This window comes from Clytia hemisphaerica, unplaced genomic scaffold, assembly GCF_902728285.1.
Source record: "Clytia hemisphaerica strain Z4C2 unplaced genomic scaffold, Clytia hemisphaerica genome assembly, whole genome shotgun sequence".
Classification (NCBI taxonomy): Eukaryota; Metazoa; Cnidaria; class Hydrozoa; order Leptothecata; family Clytiidae; genus Clytia; species Clytia hemisphaerica.
The window spans coordinates 1,831,294-1,843,752 of NW_027104433.1; the positions used below are offsets into that span (position 1 = coordinate 1,831,294).

The window sequence follows — 12,459 nt, forward strand, 5'->3', positions numbered from 1 at the left end:
GCACAAGAAAAATTTAGTTTCTATTTCATTTTGACACATTGCCAACGAAACTCTAGCCTCAATAATAATTACTTTTCAACCCAACCCCAACCTACTACAAGTCACAAAAATAAGTAAAAAGGCTCTTTATTTTCTTCCTTTCTTCCTCCACCCTCGAACTATTTACAAGAGAGGTTTCACCAGTTGGCGGACGAGAGGAATCTACCCTCATTTTTGTTTGGAGTAGTAGAACCTGCAAAATATTTATATGGAATTGAGGAATACAGGTCTCCTTTCAGTGGCGAAAAATAGTGGGCGAAAAACTTTTGTTTGTGAAACTTCGGCTCTCTTTCTTGCGGTGTGACAGAAATACGGGAACAAAATTGATGACAGAATGTTGGAATTGGGCACCCCTTGCTGTGACAAGGAAGTATGAGTTTTCATTCACCGGTCAACAAATGTACCTTATCAGGGAAAAAATGTTGGGGGAAAAAATGAAATTACTGCTTTAATGTCGAATTACAAGATCTTTTTTCCAGCTAGTGAAGGAAACCATTTCATTTGGACAATTTAGTTGGGTGAAAGTGACTAAATTGTAAATTTCGTAGGGAAAAAGTGACGAATTTGAAATTTTGATCGGGGAAAAGTGACGAAAATGCCTCTAGGTGACGAAATTTTTCCCCGACAAAAAAAACCCCGACTAAATAAAACTCTGAGATTTTTTTCCCCAATAAGGTATCCCATGGCAACTGGTACAATATCTTGACTTAAACTTCAGAATGCTGTCGAGCAATACGCAGGAAAACTTGTCAAAAAAGTAGATACCAAAAGACTTTAGTAATACACCTTTTCGACTGTAGTCGCGTGGTCAGGCGCGTGCCACTTTTATCCCACTAAACTCGGTCCAATCCTTTTTTGATACATTTTTCTACTGTATATAAGTGCGAAAAAAGGACTGGGACGATTTTAGTGGGTCGAAAAGGTGTATTGGATTTCAAATTTCCAGATTTCTGTTACGTTTAAAGCTGACATTTTTGGGGATAGTTCCCTTGAGTTTCAGACGGACGAAATTCAAGTTAATTCCCCAAAAATCGTAGGGTAACTTTCCCACCGGGGACGAAATTTTGGCCAAATTTTCCACTTGGGTGTGGGTCCCAGTGGATCTGTAACAGGGGTGCTGTATTTTTTTTTTCCAAGTCTAGACCGAAAAGAATAGCGATGTGTTCAACATAAGGAGCTATCGGCTCAAGATTGGGGCTACATCAACCTTAATGTTGCTGGGTATTCTAGTTTTATACTTTTGTGGTATTATCTGCCAAACCTACGTAGTTGACCATCGGGCATTGTTTCAACGTCCACCTGATGTTCACACCGTCCATACAACGTTAGATGAACGTTGAAACAACGTTTCGTGCCAGCTGGGCTGGATCATCTGGGTAGAGATAAATCAAAACCTTGCCAACTGTTACACTGAGGTTAAAACCGACTATTCGTTGGATTCAAGCTTTGTTGTTAAGGTTTAAAATAAATTTGTACAAAGTTTGTGGTAAAAGTTACCATGAATAGAACCAGAATTTAAAAATTCTGAATTGCGGAATTGTTTCTCATCCTTTCGTCACACTAGCAAGGGGCTCAGGAGCCCTGTCAACTAGTTCTGTACCCCTTTTGTTGATTACCAGACGTTTCCCCGACGGACTTTTCCCCGACGGACGTTTCCCCGACAGACCTTTCCCCGACAGACAATTCCCCGAACGGCCGTTTCCCCGATCGGACATTTCCCCGACCGTTCGGGGAAAAGTCCGTCGGGGAAATGTCCGGTCGGGGAAACGTCCGTCGGGGAATTGTCTGTCGGGGAAACGTCCGGTCAAAAAGGGGCCCTATGAACTAGTTCTGTATCCCTTTTGTTTAAGTTTCACCCCTTTTGCTACCATAACTCCCTTAGGGTACAATTGTTTAAGTTGTTAGAATTTTCAATATTTCTTTACTTTATATTTTCTTATAAAAAAAGAAGGAAAAGAATAAAAGCAAAAAAGGAAAAAACAAAAAAGAGGAAAATTTTAGGAAAAATGCGTAGGACAAACCCCCTTAGAAACTACTTTTTCGAAACGATATAATAAAGAATAATTGATGTTTTCAAGCAGAGAATACGGGGGTTGTTAAAGAAAGAAATAGTATCAAGTATGTATTTAGTGACAAAAAGAAAATCTTTATTTTCATTCTTCTTCGCAAAAAGCTAAAAGGTAAAGAAGAGAAAAAGGCTCTTTTGTTAGTGCTTTATATTTGTTGCATCTGTGGAAGATAAAAGCGACTATAGTAAATTGCTTTCTTTTTACAAGGGAGAATACTGACCACAAAGAGATAGGAAGGCTATATATAAGGTTGAGTATCATTCACTTCGGTAAACCAGGCTTAATCATTAAGTGAAGATTATCTCAGTAGAGTGTTCACAGGCAAGGTTTTAACGACATTTATTGTATTGCTGATCTCCCGTCGACCCGTTGCCGTGAAGCGTACTTACGTTATTATTACCTATTGATATTGCTGCTACGATCTTGTACACGCTTACGATGTCCGATATTGGTTCCACGGAAATCACTGATTATGACAATCAACTGTCGTTACCGTACAAGAATTTCACAAGGCTGGAAGAATTTAATCAACCAGTTGAAATAGATCAATGGACGCAATACATTTTATGGCCAGTTGCTGTTTTCATTGCATTTGAAACAATTTTGTTATTATCTGTCATTTACAGAAGTAAAAAACTACGGACCCCGTCTAATATACTGGTTTTTAGTCTTCTGGTCAGTGACTTTTTCAACGGCAGCGTTTTGTTGCCGATGATTCTGGTCCTGGGTTTAGTCCATCCGTTTATTAACCCTGCAATCATGTTTGTTTTGAGTAGCTCGTTCCTTAATGTTATGGCGTGTTCTTTAGATCGCTTTCTTGGTGTCCGTTTTGCGCTGAGCTATCAAAACTTTGTCACAAATCATAGATTGAAATTAGCCCTTGTTGTCATTTGGCTATCTTCAACAATACTTTGCACGCTACCGAAAATAATGGGACCGAGATATGAGAACACTTTTCATTTTAGACGCATTTACATTAGTGCCATCATTATCTCCATAATACTGATGATAGTTGTGGTCATCTGTATTTATGTGTATATCTTTATGGAGATAACACGGCAACTAAAGTTCATCACTGGGAACCACGTGGAAAATATCACGGACAAACAACCAAGAAATGGACATCGTAAAAACTTAAAAGAGAACTTTCGCAGCGCTGCTACCATCTTGAGTTTGACTCTGAACTTCTTTGTGTGTTGGTTTCCTCTAATATACATCAACCTGATGGCTGACGTAGTTGGAAGACCAGATTTGGTTCCTAGCTTTCTTCTAGACATGAGTCTACACACTATTTTTCTTTCATCACTTATGAATCCACTATTATACGGATACCGACAGAGGACGGTCAGGAAAACATTACGGAACTTGGTCTTATCGACCTCGCCGAAAAAAGAAAGGAGCTTCGATAACACAGCTCCTAAGAGAGTCAGTGTGTGATCTAATAAATTTTAAATTTTTAAGAAGATTCTCAAAATTTTGTTATGTCTCGTCAATTTTCTTTGTATAGTTTTTGCTGCTATTATTTTTGATGATATATTATATATCCGAAAATCTGAATTCGAAATTATTGTTTCCAACATATTTTTATCTTGACAAGGAATCGTAATGGTTCGTGTTTTCTAAGATAACCTTTATTTTCCCTTTTTTAAACATCAGCTTATAAAATTCCTAAAGCTGGTTATTCGATCGGATATTCACGGGATTTATTTTTAACTCCCTCCTACGTTTGTAAGGAACCAGAATCGAAGATTAACTTCTCAAGTTTCTTTGTCTTTTCTCCTCTAAGTATATAACTTGTATGCTAAGCCCCCGGGGGGGGGGGGGGCACTTGATTTCTAAACGAGGGTATGTGCCACCAAAAATTTGGCTTTCAAAATCGGGCCCTTACAGTGCAGCTCTTGAGCAGTGAGAAGGTACCCTTACAGTGCATTCTATCAAAAGTTTCTGACCCTTACAGTGTAGTTTGATTTCATATTTTATTTTATTGAAGCAACCTGGAAATGAGCCCGAGATGCGGAAAACTAATCAAAACGGGTGCGAGTCAAAACTATAAAGAAATATCAGACTTATGCAATTCAGCAGTCCCCAAACACATCCTTACAGTGTATAACTATTTAACCTGCTCTCTTTTAGTCGTCTAGCATGCTAGACTAGAGAAAAGTTATGATTACATCACAATATAGTTACATCATAGTATAGTAAGATCACGGTTTCGATCTCGTCATGATATTTCAAATTTTACATTTCATCCGTTATTTACGTCAAAACATGGGTAAATTTTTTAAGCTTCAAACCTTTTAAAAACATTTGTTGTTGATTATTATCACCAGAAAAAACACGTCTTTAAAAGAACAACTTTATATGAAAACAAGGCTCGATTGAGAAAAAGCCTGAGAACGAAAGTATTAAGAACAACCCCAGATTCAAATTTCAGAAATGGCTACGTTAACATATTTTTAGTCCATGGGTGAATGGAATAAGCATATTAAGAACATTTTAGAAACACCTAGACGATGCTATCGTCCGTTGGAGGGATAGTAATCAATGCGTGGTAGAGTCAGGGTGGTTTATAAAAAATATAGTGGCGGTAGAGTTTGGAACAAACGCTGTAACCATCTCCGCCACTGCTTACTCCGCCCTGGATTAACTGCCCGTTCACGAATTTTTTCCCACCTCCTAAACTATTATTCCCTTTTTAAGTGATCTTGTGTAGACGATAGGATCGTCTAAGAAACACCTAAACATGAAGACAACGAAAAACTAAGAGCAGCTGAACTTCAGTCAAAACTTACTGTTTCTTATAAAAAACTTGTATCGTCTGTCAATATTCCCCAATCATCATTCTTATCTCAATAATTCAAAAATATTTGGTTTTCTCTTTCATATATACAATATTGATGAAAATAACTAGTATGTGTTCTTATGTAATATAACGTCATCAAAAGCGTTCTTTTGGTATCTTAACTGAAGTCTCCAAAGCCTTCAAAGCTAAAGCTAACTTAAAGTCGTGTCCGTTAAATTCATTTTGTACTGCCAAGCCAACTTTCGTTCAGTTTTAAACGATACATCTTAGTGTAATACTAAAAGAATTAAAATTCATTGCCAAACTAAGAAACGATAAACGTGTGCAGCACTTTTAAACATTTGAGAGATTGTCTGGCGCTAGGTTATGCTATAGTTTAAGACAAATCACTACCACTATTATGTAAACGCTGTTTTGTCTAGTACATGATGTAACAAGATGGTCTTATATAACCTATGTACATCACAGTTAAGCATAAAAATAAACCACGTGATATTTCTCAATATTATATTTCTTGGACTTAACTTCCTTCGCATATCCATGATGAGGTTCCCAGCGTTTTGAGTGATATCATTCGCTGCGTGATGAGGGGTGCCGCTTGGGGCCTCTATCATTCCCTGAAAAATCGTCTTAATCTTTCTCCAGCCCTGCTTTTCGTCTTATCTCCATAACAGAATTCACGCGTTCTTACTCTCAGGTGCCCGTTTGTAGTCTAAATCGCATACCTCTGCAAAACCAACATCATAATAACATCTAGACTATACTATAGTCTATAACGAATTCGAATAATAAAGAATAACCTCAAACACGCAAATTAGCAGTCGGATGGAAATTTTCTCCGCGCAGGCGAAAAAAAGACGGAGGGGCTAAATATTATAAACACAGATTCTATTTTCCGCCGCGCAACATATTACGTTTTATAATATACAACTATGTTATATCGTAATATCAAAATAATATATTACACGGACGATAACATCGCCGATTTTTTATTATGTTACTTTTAATAACTTTGTCTTTTTACACTCTGAAAATAGCAGTTGAAGATTAAAAATCACATTTCACTAGTGTATAAAGAGGGGAAATAAATATAATCCACTGCGTAATCAACTTTGGAAAAGGTAAAAAAATTGCATTCCCTTTCGACAATAGAGCCACGCCTCTATTAAAATGACGTTTGGATAGGCTTTAGAGAGTTTTAAGACGTTTTGAGAGTAGGAAATTACAATAAATTGTGTAATCCGTTTCCCTCAAAAGTTATGAAACAATGGTCTGCATGGGAAACCCACGTCTGCAAGACTCTTGTTCTGTCTTTATTGTTTTCATTATTTTTTGATCATGTGATAAGCAATTAGCCCAATCCCAAGTGAAGAATTAGATCACGTGATTGAAAAAGTTTTTCCAGACCAGGAGTTTCTTCCGGATAGTATCGGTGAAACACGAACAAATTATGCAATTTGATAATCGAAAAGTTTTTTGATGAGCGAAAGTGAAAAGATTAAGCAACTATTGCTTAGAGTTATCCTTGCTACATTCGGAATTGTAATCCCCCTATCATCCGTTCCATGTAAATAGAGGTAAAAGTTTATGGAAGGGGGGGAGTTTTTTCGGTATTTCTCACATATTATATTCTTAAGGTTTTGTTTCAAGCTTTTTGGACCTACCCCGGTGGGATGGAGGTCCTATAAATTAACGTTTGTCCGTTCGTCCGTTCGTTCGTTATTAGCTTTCCTCGTGATTGGCTCATTAGTTTTTTCTGATATTTTGCACAAAGATGTGTAACTATAAACCCTCGAATGTGACGGAGCCCGATTTTCCAAAAAAAAAAATTTTGGGCAAATTTGGGCCAAAAAACGGCTAAAATACGGTTTTTTTGGACTTTGTGAAAAATTGGATCATTAACTTCTTCTGATTTTTTGCATGAAAGTAGGGTACCATCATAGGTAAAGTATGGCTAAAGCAGGTTTTTTCAAAAAAATTTTGTTGGCCCAAAAAACGCATGTTTATCTATAAGAATCACTATTATTAAGCATACATCAATGTTCTTAGTTAAATTACTCAATTTTTTTATGAGATATATGTTTTTTTTTTGCTCATGAAGGCTTACTTTTGAAGAATGTGTGTGTTTAGACATGAAATTTTGGTTTCTTGGCGTGTTTTTATAGAAAAACTGGCCAAATTCGGTATTTATTTATAAGCACATTATCAATTACTTATGTATTAGCTTTTCTCGAGATTGGCTCTTTGATTCTTTATGATTTTTTGCACAAAGATGCATAACTATAAACCCTCGAATGTGACGTTTTTTTTCCTCACCAAGTCTTGAAAGAATATTTCAAGAGCATGAAATTTTGGTTTCTAAACGTTTTTTTTATAAGAAACAAACGACTAATTTTGATAGATCGTCACTATTTGTGTTCTGAATGATTGTTTAATGGTCACGCTCATGTAGATATCAATTATAAATGTGTTAAACGCATAACCAGGTAGGTCCATAAAAGTATCACTTGTTCACATTGAATTGACACGGATGTGGAGCAAGAAAAATGTTTTTATCAGCACAATATAACAATAGGCAGACACTGATATGAAACATGTATCTGGAATGAAACGAGAATACTTATGTAAAAATAAAATCTTTAACTTATGATTGATTGGTAGATAAACAATCTATGAAGGTATTTAACCCCAGTTTGGACCCCTCCTTCGCTATAGACTATGTTATAAAACTCGATTTCATTGATGACTATCACCTACTAGTCTACGAATTTTGTTCATTTGAATGAAAGGCCGATCTTGCTCCACGAATTCTAAAAACCCATTCTTTTTTACTTTCTACACCCCCTTCTCACAGGTCCGGTAGGATTTTTCAGGTAGTGGGGGTAAAAATAACAGACCGAAACTTAATGAGGATGATTGATATTACCATATTTTCTATGGCTAGGGATTTGAATTCCAACTTTTTCAAGTCAGAAAATTCGAAAAAAAGTGCAATATTTTCCAGTGAGGTGGATTGATTTAATTGATTATATTCAGTGGGAACAAAAATTGGAGTATAACTTTCCACTATGGACGGCATTTTGGCCAATTTTTCCAGTTTGAGGGGGGGGGGTCCTTGTAGGTCTGTTAGAACGGGGTTGTCTTTCTTTATCGGAGTAGTTCACAAAAGCTTTACAATGAGACCTCACTTTCAAATATTTATGGCCTTTTTGGGATTTTTCGATAGCAAGTAGGTAGCAAGTAGTAAAATATTTCATGAGTCATAAACAGATTCCCCTCAACATCCACAAGATACTCAATAAATCATAGAAAAACTCACGTGGAAAGCAAGGCGTGACCGCCTTTTAAAAGTTTGGTTTCCTTTATACACGTTTTTTTTTTATAAGAACAAACTATATAAGAACATAAGGCTTCGAGGCCCAAAAATTTAAGAACATTCTAAGAACATTCTAAGGCTTTGGAGACTTAAAAACATGCATTTTCTTAAGAAATTACATCAAAATGCTCAAAAAATTCTGAAAATAAGAACATTTTAAGAACTTTTTTAGGCTTCAAATCCAAAAACTAAGAACATCCGAAGGCTTCGAAAATTTTTGACGTTCTTATAAAAAAAAAAAACGTGTATCTTAATTTAAGTTTTTATCAAACTTAATTGAATTTTAGGGAAATCAAATACATTTCTTTTTGAAAGCAGAAATTAGGATTTTTTAATTGAATTTCCCTCTTTTTACCTTTTCGTGACCTTCATTTTAAATTTTTAAATCCCATTTGATTTAAGTGTGTTTGGGAATTTGGAAATCTCTAATTTAGGAAAAATAGGCAGCATAGGCAAAACTGCAAGGGGAAAGAAGGGTTAGAAAAAAAGCTTATTTTCAAAAGTCAGAATAAACGAAAATGATTGGTACCATCTGATAGAGCATGAAACTCTGAGCAAACAATTTAGCCTTTTCTAAATTAATTCACTTGAATATACAGAACTACCTTTGAGATAAAAAAATACTTCTCAAGCCGAATAAAGACTGCTCAAATTCAAGTTTGGAAGTATGTAAAAGAATTACTGAAATTACTTAAGTTTCGGATGATTTTGAGCAAATTTGGCTTGTAATGTTCTCGATGTCCTTACGTTAGTAGGGTGAAATTTGTAAAATCGCTTGATTTTTTTAGTCAAAGTACTTTGTTATACATTTTTGGAAAGCTAAAGGTAGGGGAATCAAATTAACTTGGCTTGGGTGCCAATTTTTTTTGGGACACTTTGGTGTGATTTTCGGACAAATATTACGGTCTCAGGCAAAAATCATAGGGTCAAAATCTAATGAAAACAGATTTCTCTTCACATCCGCTAGATACTAAATAAATCATAGAAAAACTCACGTGGAAAGCAAGGTGTGACCACCTTTTAAAAGTTTGGCTTGCTTTATTTTAATTTAAGTTTTTATCAAACCTAATTGAATTTTAGGGAAATCAAATACATTTCTTTTTGAAAGCAGAAATTAGGATTTTTTAATTGAATTTCCCTCTTTCTACCTTTTCGTGACCTTCATTTAAAAAAACATTCGATTCAAGTGTGCACTAATCTTGTTTATACCGTTGAAAAGATAATTTAGAGCACTATAATTTCTGAAAAGAGGTACTTTTTGAAACCACCTTGTTTTGGATACATATACATTTATAGAATCATTGTATAAAAACTTATTGGCTTCAGAAGGTTGCTCGTTGGACTGAAACACGCAGCAAAAAACGGGGTTTTTCGACTCCATCGAACTACCTTCAAGATGCTGTAACCTTTGATGAAAGAACTTTATTTGTAAAATAGCTTTATAACTGGAATCAGGAGTGTTTAAAGTGTCTCTGTACAAAAAATGAAGATTATAGCATCAAAGGATAAAAAGCTCATTTTTCCGTCTTCATTTTCTAAAATTTCTTGAATTATTTTTCTCAGAAATTATAGTGCCCCGAATTATCTTTTCAAGTCATCTCAAAAAGACGAAGCCTAATCAGCGAAGTTTGAAATTTCGAAAGAAAATTTTTGATTAAGACATTAATATTCCTGTTTGACATATAATAACCAAAAAAAAGTTAACGATGATTGTGAATTTCAAATTGCGAAACTGGAATCGATTTTGTACTATATACACATTTTTCTTTTTATAAGAACAAACTATATAAGAACATAAGGCTTCGAAAATATTAACAGTTAAAAACATTTTGAGGCTTCAGATACGTCGTTCTTAATTGTCGGCCTAATTGTCGTTTTTTTCTCGTTTTTTTGTCTTACTCAGGTGTAAGTTATGGCATGTCTCAAAAACTTGAAAATCAGCATAATTTTCGAAGACCATTTAGCCGGCAGAAAATGAGCAAACCAATGATTTGATACGAAGGGCAATACGATGAAGTTTCCTTGTTACCTAATTGTTTACGCCCTCATTTTCGCGAAAAACCGTAAAAACCAAAAAGCGCTGACGTCAGCAAAACCTGTTTTTTTCAATAACTCTGGTTTGGCTAATGATAGAAACATGAAACTTGGGAGGGGGGTTTATCCAAAGAATCCTGCATTACTAAAAATAGACAAAAAGAACGACAAATTTCATAAAAACGACATATTTCGGATTTTGGATAATTTTTTTAGTAATTTCTCAAGGGGTATTGGATCATTACCAGTTAGGGTTAGACTCGAGAGTCACAATTTAGGACCGAAAGCTCTCTTATGGGCACTCGTATTCAGTGACTAGACTTAAAACCTCATTTTTTTCTTCGTTCTTTCATGTTTTTTTATGAAAATGAATGAAATTAGAGCTTACGCCACTTTTTGACTTTTGATTGAAAATATTTTTGGCCATCATATATAATGACTTCCAGGCTACTTTCTTAGCCTAGTGGGGCCATTCACAAGCTTTTGAATCCTCAGATCCTAAGCTCGTAAGTCTCATGTTAAAACTCTAAGTTTAAAAGTCTACTTTCCAACCCTTAAGTTAAGTTAAGGCACTTAATATTTACTTGCGGTTTTTTAAATTTTGCAGCGAAATTCCTTTTTGCCAAATATTTTGACTATAATTTTAAATAAGACGTTCGAGAACTTTATAGAGATATTATCTATCCTTCAAGATAAAAGTCGAATTTCCCAATCTACGGGAGTTCGGTTATTATCAGTTAGGGTTAGGGATGGAGCTCGAGATGACTCTGGTCTAAATGCTAAGGTATTATAACTTGACGAGGTTACAAAAATAAAAAATAAAAATGACAAAAAAGCTTCCTGGAGTTCATAAATCCCTGATTTTAAAATAAAAACCTTACTTCATCTTATTTTTTACCTTCAAGAGCAACTAAAATTTGGAAAGCTTTAAGTGAACCCCGGTATCATTGGCATGTCACACATTTTTTGTCTAAGATTCTTGTATCTTGAAATTTGAAATTCGCGATGAAAAAAAGAAAATTGGTCTGTTACGAAATTTCTCGAAGATAAGGGGAAAATTGACGATAGTTAAACTTTGTTTCTTCTGAAAGTCACTTAATACAAAATTCACAGACTTAAGTAAGCTCGAGATAAAGTTTTATTTTGGGTGTATGGAATCCCGTATGGAATGCAACGAATTTCATAAAATACACAACCCCCCTGCTTTAGTTTACCATGGGTAAAGAGCAATTAAACTGACAGATATTATAATTCTATGGCACGGAAATATATTAACAATAAATGTAAAAAAGAATACAAAATTTAAAGGTTTTTGGTCCAGCGCGCAGCAGAATGGACCTTTAAAAAGCAACTGATCGAAAAGATTTTGTCTTTGTCGGGGCCTGTGCGCGCAATAAATTAACAAGTCCAGGCTAAACCAACCAGTCCAATCTAGAATTTTTTGCCCCACCTACCCGCGCGATGTTTGACCTATTTTTTGGATTGAATTGGTAGTAGAGTCAAATTTCCCGGTTAGATTATTAAAGGGTTGTTTCAGGTAGGGTTAGGGCTAGGGTTGGGGATGGGAGTTAACCCCTGGTTAGGGTTTTAGCCCCCGGGTAGAGTTTGGAGTAAATACCATGTTTATAAGTAACTTTGAACTCCTGAATGCAGTTGTGACTCGATGGCCGAGTGGTTAAGGCGCTGGCGTTCTAATCATAGGTGCTTTGTATATAGTGTGTTCGAATCCGATCAGCGGCAAAAGCTTCGAAATTTCGGGAAATGCATCAAAAACTTTCAAAACTTAGCAATACAAAGAAAGTGTCAAAGAATAGAAACTCAGAGTGGAGGATGGGAAGGAAAGTTTTTTTTTGCGTCACTTAAGGAACCCGGTACGAACGACATTCGGTTATTGCCACGTCAGCTGGACCTTCACGCCGCTCCGGCTTATTGTTTTGTTTTTATTAAAAATTATATGTTTATTTTGTTGTTCATGGTTCAATTCACCATTGACCGTCGTCCTCAGGAAGGGAGGCTTCTTGTGCTTCCTTCATTAGTTTGTCAGCGAAGGCTAAACGTTCTTTCGATATGGCTTCATCTTTTGTAAGCTGCAAAAGCAATTGAAGACTTTGCTTATCTTCTCTCTTGTTTCTTTCGGT

At 35.6% G+C, this 12,459-nt stretch overlaps 1 protein-coding gene across 1 annotated transcript; it reads left to right on the forward strand.

Annotated features, from left to right (window-relative positions):
- Positions 1 to 2,239: 2,239 nt before the first annotated feature.
- Positions 2,240 to 3,649, forward strand: LOC136820664 (melanocyte-stimulating hormone receptor-like). Its single transcript, XM_067076861.1, has one exon. It carries the CDS (start codon positions 2,547 to 2,549, stop codon positions 3,543 to 3,545), a length of 999 nt encoding a protein of 332 aa, XP_066932962.1. The 5' UTR covers positions 2,240 to 2,546; the 3' UTR covers positions 3,546 to 3,649.
- The last annotated feature ends 8,810 nt before the right edge of the window (positions 3,650 to 12,459 follow it).